This window comes from Hyla sarda, chromosome 4, assembly GCF_029499605.1.
Source record: "Hyla sarda isolate aHylSar1 chromosome 4, aHylSar1.hap1, whole genome shotgun sequence".
Lineage (NCBI taxonomy): Eukaryota > Metazoa > Chordata > Amphibia > Anura > Hylidae > Hyla > Hyla sarda.
This window is the reverse complement of record NC_079192.1, coordinates 34660168-34669799: the sequence shown is the minus strand read 5'-3', so window position 1 is coordinate 34669799 and position 9632 is coordinate 34660168. Positions and strand designations below refer to the sequence as shown.

Genomic DNA, 9632 nt, shown 5'->3' with positions numbered 1-9632 from the left:
TGGAGAAGCCCCGCCCCTCGCTTGATCGCCCATGTAAGGGCAAGAAGCTGACCTGTACCAATGAGATTGGTGGCGGAGACCGAGCCCTCACCTATGGAGGAGGCAGCACGTCTGAATACTGACCTATGAAGCCTATAATGGCCGCCATAACCTATAGGACAGGCGAGAGGAATCATGTCAATCAATGGAAAAGGAAAGTAATACATTATAGAATTACCTGTGTAGTAATAGGAGGGAAATGACAGGAAAATACAGGAAAACTAAAGGAAAAATCTAAATTACATTTTAACAAAAAACAAATACAGGATTATATATTAAAATATAAAAAAAAAATAATGAAATGAAAAACAATAGATAAGCAAGAAATTAGAAGAAAAAAATGTAATAAGATTTATAACAAAACTTTTATAAACAAAAATTCCAACACGATTATATAATAAAATGATTGAAAATAATTAATAAAAAAAAAATACATTACAGAATTAGGCTACGTTCACGCTGTATTTTTGTCTCCGCTTTACTGATTCCGTTTAGGTTACCACAAGATGAAACAGTGAAATAATAGAAAAAGAAATCCATGAATAAACTAAAACTATAAAGACAGGATTACATGTGTGTAGTCATAAGTAAAAAAATAAAAAAAAAAAACATGATAATTAATACAAAAAAAAGCTAAAAAAATATCAAATTATTATTTTTTTTATTTTTTTTAGCAAAAGCATAAAAACTTATTACAACTTTACTGATACTATAGAATAGTATATATACCACTGTGTTTCGAAAAACATGGTCACAAATGGCAGTAAAGAGCTCAACCCCAAATGCAGTTGTGCATTTATGTTGGGGGAGCAGGATTGTGGTTACATAGTTCATAAGGTTGAAAAAAGACCAGAGTCCATCAAGTTCAACCTATAACAATAATGAGTCCCTACTGAGTTGATCCAGAGGAAGGAAAAAAACCCTCATACTAGAGGTAAAAATTCCTTCCCCAAATATGGCATCAGAATAAATCCCTGGATCAATGTTCTGTCCCTATAGATCTATAAATGTTATTCTCCAAAAATGCATCCAGACCCCTTTTGAACTCTCTTTTTGAGTTCCCCATGACCACCTCCTCAGGCAGAGAGTTCCACAGTCTCACTGCTCTTACAGTAAAGAACCCCCGTCTGTGCTGGTGTAGAAACCTTCTATCCTCTAGATATAGAGGATGCCCCCTTGTTATAGATACAGTCCTGGGTATAAATAGATCATGGGAGAGATCTCTGTACTGTCCCCTGATATATTAATACATAGTTTTTAGGTCGCCCCTAAGCCTTCTTTTTTCTAAACTAAATAAACTAATTCTGATAATCTTTCTGGGTACTGTAGTCCTCCCATTCCCCGTATTACTCTGGTTGCCCGTCTTTGAACCCTCTCCAGCTCCACTATATCTTTCTTGTACACTGGTGCCCAGTACTTTACACAGTATTCTATGTGTGATCTGACTAGTACTGTACACAGTATTCTATGTGTGATCTGACCAGTACTGTACACAGTATTCTATGTGTGGTCTGACCAGTACTGTACACAGTATTCTATGTGTGATCTGACTAGTACTGTACACAGTATTCTATGTGTGATCTGACTAGTACTGTACACAGTATTCTATGTGTGGTCTGACCAGTACTGTACACAGTATTTTATGTGTGGTCTGACCAGTACTGTACACAGTATTCTATGTGTGGTCTGACCAGTACTGTACACAGTATTCTATGTGTGGTCTGACCAGTACTGTACACAGTATTCTATGTGTGATCTGACTAGTACTGTACACAGTATTCTATGTGTGATCTGACTAGTACTGTACACAGTATTCTATGTGTGGTCTGACCAGTACTGTACACAGTATTTTATGTGTGGTCTGACCAGTACTGTACACAGTATTCTATGTGTGATCTGACCAGTACTGTACACAGTATTCTACGTGTGGGCTGACTAGTGATTTGTACAGCGGTAGAATTATTTCCTTGTCGTGGGCATCTATGCCCCTATTGATGAACCCCATGATTTTATTTGCCTTGGCAGCAGCTGCCCAACACTGGTCACTACAGCTAAATTTACTATTAACTAAGACTCCCAAGTCCTTTTCCAGGTCAGTCATCCCAAGTGTTCTCCCATTTAATATATAATCCCAGCTCGGATTTTTCTTCCCCATGTGCATTACCTTACATTTATCAGTGTTGAACCTCATCTGCCACTTCCCAGCCCAAACCTCCAACCTATCCAGATGCATTTGTAACCGTGCACTGTCCTCTATTGTGTTTACCTCTTTACAGAGTTTAGTATCATCTACAAAGATTGCTGCTTTACTATTCAACCCCTCTACAAGGTCAGTAATAAATATATTAAATAGAATAGGACCCAAGACTGACCCCTGTGGTCCCCACTAGTAACAGTCACCCAATCAGAATAAGTACCATTAATAACCACCCTCTGTTTCCTATCACTGGGCCAGTTACTTACCCACTTACACACATTCTCCCCCAGCCCAATCCTTCTCATTTTATGCACCAACCTTTTATGTGGCACCGTATCAAATGCTTTGGAAACATACAGATATATACAACATCCAGCGATTGCCCCTGGTCCAGTCTGGAGCTCACCTCCTCATAAAAACTGATCAGGTTAGTCTGACAGGACCGATCCCTCATAAAGCCATGCTGATATGGGGTCATACATTTATTTTTATCAAGATACTCCAAAATAGCAGCTCTTAGAAACCCCTCAAACAACTTACATTCAACAGAGGTCAAACTAACAGGCCTAAAATTCCCAGGGTCACCTTTTGATCCCTTTTTAAACATTGGTACCACATTTGCCATGCGCCAGTCCTAGGGAACAGTCCCTGTTACTATAGAGTCCCTGAATATTAAAAAAAATAGGGGTCTGTCCATCACATTACTTAATTCCTTTAGAACACGGGGGTGAATGCCATCTGGACCTGTTGATTTGTCTATTTAGATTTTTTGTAGGCGGCACTGTACTTCTTCCTGGGTTAGACAGGTGACCTGTACTTCTTCCTGGGTTAGACAGGTGACCTGTACTGTTGAGTTTACCTTATCTCGCTGTATTTCACCTGGCATTTCATTTTCCTCGGTGAACACAGTGGAGAAGAATTTGTTTAATATATTTGCTTTTTCCTGATCCCCGTTTATAATTTCCTCCTCATCCTTTTTTAAAGGGCCAACACTTCTCTATAGCTTTTTAATGCTTCTTCACTGCCGTCCTGATGGCCATTAGCAATGGACCACAAGCGCAGGATGCATTTGGGGTTGAGCATTTCCTGCCATTTGAAACCACATTTTTTTCTTGTTGTTCAAATCTTATATTATTATCTTCCTCCCTCCGCCCACTGTATGTGTGCTTAGCCACACTGGACTGAACTGGGAGCAGGCTGTGAGTTGGACCTAATGCCGCTGTAATTGCCCACTGGCCCCTGGTATTGCCAATACGGCACAGATAGGTTTAGTGTTAGGTCCCGTGCCACTTGAGAAACCTTGGCGTTGGTGTGCGGGCTCAGGTATGTCCTTCATATAAGGATATACTGGCTAATGTCTCAATTTTAACATCATTTTGTGGGTTAGTCATATGTTACTGTCTACATCTACCACAGTAGTTCACATAAATTTATGTATTATACCATTGTGTTTCCCAAGCTGCGGCTCTCGAGCGGATACAAAACTACATCAAAACCTGTACACTTTATAATGCCTTTCTTCACTGGTTCCACAGAAATCACATTGGGTAACCAGGTGCAGATAAGACCTATTGCACAGGGGTTAATCCACATCTTAAACTGTGGCCAAATCAGTGGTATACATCAGAAATCTGAGGGTATGCCTAAGTCTCAGACAGCATAAATTCTGTCTCTTCTCTTCTTCACCATACACCTAAGACTGGTGTTTCCCATATATATTGTGCTAATATTCCTCTTTATATACTGGTATTATTGGTACTATTGGTCTCAGTATACAGGATTTGGTCAGTAACAGTATGATGGTAATATGTATTGTGATAATATTCCTTCTTGTATACTGGTATTATAGGTACTATTGGTCAGTATACAGGATTTGGTCAGTAACAGTATGATGGTAATATGTATGGTGATAATACTCTTTCTTGTATACTGGTATTATTGGTCAGTATACTGAACTTGGTCAGTAAGAGTATGATGGTAATATGTATGGTAATATTCCTTCTTGTATACAGGTATTATTAGTAGTGATGAGTGGCATAGGCCATATTCGAACTCGCGATATTTCACGAATATATGGACAAATATTTGTCCTATATTTGCGAAATTCGCATTTTCGCTATGTTAGTTCTTTTTTTTTCCCATGCAAAAATTTTTAATGAAATTCGCATAGTGCGCATGCACGATTATATCTTTCACCTAAAAGAAGGGAGGGATCAGTGTCCTCTGATTGGAAGTGCCGATATTTGCAAATATTTACGAATATATATCACTATATTCTAAATATTTGCAAAATTACAAAGTGCCGATATTGGTGGTAAATATTCGCATTTTGAATATTCACGTTCAACACTAATTATTAGTAATATTGGTCTTAGTATACAGAATTTGGTCAGTAACAGTTTGATGGTTGTTCCGTTATGCGCTCCGGCCGCAGCGCATGGTCCCCTCACCTTCTGCTGCTGATGGGGCTGGGACACGCATCGCGGGACGCACCCGCATGCGAGCCCGAGTCCATCACTCTCCGGGTGTTTCTCCTGCCTCCGCCTCTGCCTCTCTGCTCCGGCATGCGTGTCCTCGTCCCCTAGGGCGCACGCGTGTGCCGGAGCTTTAAGATTTAAAGGGCCAGTACGCTCATTAGTGTAATTCACGTGTGGCTCATTTATAAATTCCTCCTCACTCCCCTGCCGGATCTTTGTTGCCTTGTGCCTTAGAGAAAGCGTTCCTCAGTATTGCCTTGCCGTGTATCTGATCCCTTCCTTTGTGACTTGACCTTGCTCCTCTGCCGCCTGCCTACTTAACTCCTGCTACGTCTTGACTACGCTACTGTGCCGCCTGCCCTGACCTTCTGCTACCCAGACTATGAGCTGCCTTATCCCTCCTGTGCCTCACATCTCCTCAGCCGCCTGTGTGGTCGAGTCGTGCCAGGGGTAGCGACCTGGGTGCCGCCTGCAGCAGCAAGTCCATCCCGCTTTGCGGCGGGCTCTGGTGAAAACCAGCGGTACCTTAGACTGGTATGGTCCGAGTCATCTGCCACACAGTTCCAGTGTATCCACATCCACCGGTGTTCCTGTCTTCTGAAACTTGAGTGTTACAATGGTAATATGTATTGTGATAATATTCCTCCTTGTATACTGGTATTATTGGTGATATTGGTGTCAGTATACAGGATTTGGATGGTAACAGTATGATAGGAATATGTATTGTGATAATATTCCTCTTTGTATACAGTGGTCCCTCAACATACGATGGTAATTCGTTCCAAACGAGCCATCGTTTGTCGAATCCATCGTATGTTGAGGGATTTGTGCAATGTAAAGTATAGGAAGCTGTACTCACCTGTCCCCGCCGCTCGAGATGGTGTCCCCGCCGCTCCCGATGGTGATCCCGGGCCTCCGCTGGACTCTCCGCTGTCTTCTCCGGTCCTCTGCTGTCTTCCCCGGTCCTCTGCTGTCTTCTCCGGTCCTCTGCTGTCTTCCGCAAGGCCTTACTGGGCCTGCGTAGCGACGTCATTACGCCGCTGCGTACACCATTCCTATTGGATGACGTGCGCAGCAGCGTATTGATGTCATCGGAGAGGGCCGAGAAGACACCGGAAGACCAGCGCTGCACCCAGAGGGCACCCTGGAGCATCGTGGAGGGGTAAGTAATACTTACCGCACCACACGGGGAACATTAAGCTGCTATCCGGCAGCAGCTTAAGCATTTGGCGCTGCCGGATAGCACTTAATGCGATGGCCCCGACATAAAAAAGCATCGTATATCGATGCTGACATCGACATGCGATGGCCTCTGAGAGGCCATAGTATGTCGATTTCATCATATGTCGGGGCCATCGTAGGTCGGGGGGGTCACTGTACTGGTAATATTGGTCTCAGTATGCAGGGTTTGGTCAGTGACAGTATGATGGTAATTTATATGGTGATAATATTCCTCCTTGTATACTGGTATTATTAGTAATATTGGTCTTAGTATACAGAATTTGGTCAGTAACAGTATGATAGTAATATGTTTTGTGATAATATCTCTCCTTGTAAACTGGTATTATTGGTAAAATTGGTCTCGGTATACAGGATATAGTGAGTAACAGTATGATATGTATGGTGATAATATTCCTCCTGATATCCTTGTATTGGTAATATTAGTCTCAGTAATAAGGATTTGTTCAGTAACAGTATGATGGTAATATATATACCGTATATATATATATATATATATATATATAGTGATAATATTCATCCTTGTATACTGGTATTATTGGTAATATTGGTCTCAGTATACAGGATTTGGTTAGTAACAGTATGATTGTAATATCAATAGTGATATTTGCTCCTTGTGACTTGGTTATCCCCTTGCTTTTCCCACCATCTCCTGCATGTTTTCAGCAGCCGGAGGTGGTCAGAAAAGCCAGAAGCAGCCCTTGTGGGGAAGTTACACAATTTGCTTAAGTCCCATTGACTTAAATGGCAGTAGCGCAAATGGTGTGGAGCTGTGAGTTACACTGTTCTCATAACTTCCAAAGTTACGTAAACAGAGTAGTTCACATATCTACGCCATTTGCGTAACTCCCATTAAAGTCAATGGGGGTTGCTGTCAAAATTCTTAAAAGGTTTATCCAGCGGGAGGTGGGTTTTTTGCCCACTTAAAAGTCTATAAGAAAACACATAGCAAAAAAAAAGTTAATGTATTGCTCACCTCTCCTGTGCATGTGAATATGGTCCTCTTCATTCCATCTTCTTATAAAATCATGATGTTTTAAAGAGTACCTGTCAGATCCCACAAAAAAATGAAAAAATTATGTTACTCAGTACCTAATCCTGACCATGTGCATCAAATTTTTTTTGCCTCTATCACCTATATTTATTATAAAAATCCCTCTTTTCATTAGCTCACAGTGTTAAAAATCCTCTCAGGTGAAGGGTGTGTTTCTCCTTTTTGTGGTGGGAGGTGATTGGTGTGTGGTGGAAGGGGGCATGTCCCTCCTTGTGATAGTGGGAGCTGATTGGTGTAAGGTGGAAGGGGGTGTGTCCCTCCCTTGTGGTGGTGGGAGGTGATTGGTGTATGTTGGATGGGGGTGTGTCCCTCCATTTTGTGGTGGGAGGTGATTGGTGTGTGGTGGAAGGGGGCGTGTCCCTCCTTGTAATGGTGGGAGTTGATTGGTGTGTGGTGGGAGGGGGCGTGTCCCTCTCTTGTGGTGGTGGGAGGTGATTGGTGTGTGGTGGGAGGGGGCACATCCCTCTCTTGTGGTGGTGGCAGGTGATTGGTGGAAAGGGGCGTGTCCCTCCTTGTGATGGTGGGAGGTGATTGGTGTATGGCGGAAGGGGGCCTGTCCCTCCTTTTTGTGGTGGGAGGTGATTGGTGTGTGGTGGAATGGGGCGTGTGCCTCCTTGTGATGGTGGAAGGTGATTGGTGTATGGTGGAAGGGGGCGTGTCCCTCATTTTTTGTGGTAGGAGGTGATTGGTGTGGTAGAAGTGGGCGTGTCCCTCCTTGTGATGGTGGGAGGTGATTGGTGTGTGGTGGAAGGGGGCATGTCCCTTTCTTGTGATGGTGGAAGGTGATTGGTGTATGGTGGAAGGGGGCGTGTCCCTCCTTTTTTGTGGTAGGAGGTGATTGGTGTGGTAGAAGGGGGCGTGTCCCTCCTTGTGATGGTGGGAGGTGATTGGTGTGTGGTGGAAGGGGGCATGTCCCTTTCTTGTGGTGGTGGGAGGTGACTGGTGTGTCTACTCATGCAGCCTTGTCCGTGAGCCATATCTCGTCCATGACTCATGGACAAGCCTGATTCTACTGCAGTACTGGTTAGTGCCCCAGTAGGTATGGGGACCCCCTAGTGGTGGGATTTTCAGGGGCCATTTTCTTTAACTATTCAAAAAACATTAAACAATCACATTACAAAAGGTCTTCATCAGTAACAACATATAAAACGTTTTTGGATCTGACAGTGCACATTTAAAGTTAATGATTATTCCTCGGGATTGCTCACTAATATTAGATCTGAGGGGAGTCTGACTCCTGACACCCCCACCGATCTTCCGCAATATTTCCATGTCACTTCCCAACAATCATGTTTAGAATGGCTTAACCCAAATACAGAAGGAAATAATGAACGTTTACAAAATGGGAAATGAAAAATAAGATTGTGTAATTTCGATATTACAAATATAGTAAATAGATTTAAAAATATATAAGTAATTCTCTAAACTCTATTCATAGTAAAGTGTGTAAGATTTCTATACAAAAGGCGAAACAAATGTGATTTCCTAAAAAGTGGGTAACACATACAGCATGTGAGGAGAAGTGGCTTCTAACCATAGGAAGTGTCATGGTGCCCCCGCCCGTCATAGTATTGTCGGTATTGTCTCCCGGCCCCTTATACCCACGTGATCCTGAACGTTGCTACAAGTCGCTGTTTCCTGACAAATTTGTGGTCACCTATAGTTCCCTATTTCTAGGTGGGGTCACTATGAGAGTCGCATCTCAGTAAGAGCAGAAAGATGAAGCTGCTGATATTTCTAGGTAAGATTTCTCTTATGGGTCTTTATGAGGGTTATAAGAGGGGTAACTTGATGCCCCAAATCTAAAATCTGTAAGGACCATTGCCTTGAATGTGTCATGTATGATACTGGGGTCTTATGTGGCAGAGGAGACCTTAGGCCAACTCGGGCATCAAGACCTTGGTGTGAGGGCTATCGCTACCCCCCCTATAGTGACCTTCTGGGTACGTGTGGAATAACCTACAATAAGAGGGATTTTATCGAATTAGTATTTATTGTAATGTTCTATTCAATCACTTGATCTGAGATCTCAAGTTAGTTAATGTGGGAATATACACTCACTGGCCACTTTATCAGGTACACCTTGTTAGTCCCGGGTTGGACCCCATGTTGCCTTCATTCTATGTGGAATAGTCTCTACAAGGTGATGGGCACATTACTCAGAGTTTTCCCTCCATACGTATATGATGACATCACACAGTTACTCCATATGGACATGATGACATCACACAGTTCCTTCGTATGGATATTATGACATCCCACATTTCCTCCATACGTATATGATGACATCACACAGTTCCTCCATATAGACATGATGACATCATACAGTTCCTCCATATGGACATGATGACATCACACAGTTCCTCCATATGGACATGATGACATCACACAGTTCCTCCATATGGACATGATGACATCACACAGTTCCTCCATATGGACATGATGACATCACACAGTTCCTCCATATGGACATGATGACATCACACAGTTCCTCCATATGGACATGACGACATCACACAGTTCCTCCATATGGACATGATGACATCACACAGTTCCTCCATATGGACATGATGACATCACACAGTTCCTCCATATGGACATGATGACATCACACAGTTCCTCCATA

At 42.5% G+C, this 9632-nt stretch overlaps 1 protein-coding gene across 2 annotated transcripts in view; it reads left to right on the top strand.

The window, feature by feature from the left end:
- Window positions 1-73: 73 nt before the first annotated feature.
- LOC130367763 (uncharacterized) overlaps window positions 74-9632 on the top strand; it is a 34144-nt gene continuing 24585 nt past the window's right edge. The window contains exons 1-2 of one of the 2 annotated variants that reach the window (XM_056570508.1): window positions 74-197; window positions 8684-8747. In XM_056570508.1, coding sequence (XP_056426483.1) covers window positions 8726-8747 — 22 coding nt within the window. In that variant the 5' untranslated portion in view covers window positions 74-197; window positions 8684-8725. Of the gene's footprint in view, window positions 198-8551; window positions 8748-9632 lie in introns of those variants that run through there. The other variant, XM_056570507.1, reaches the window with a different exon arrangement.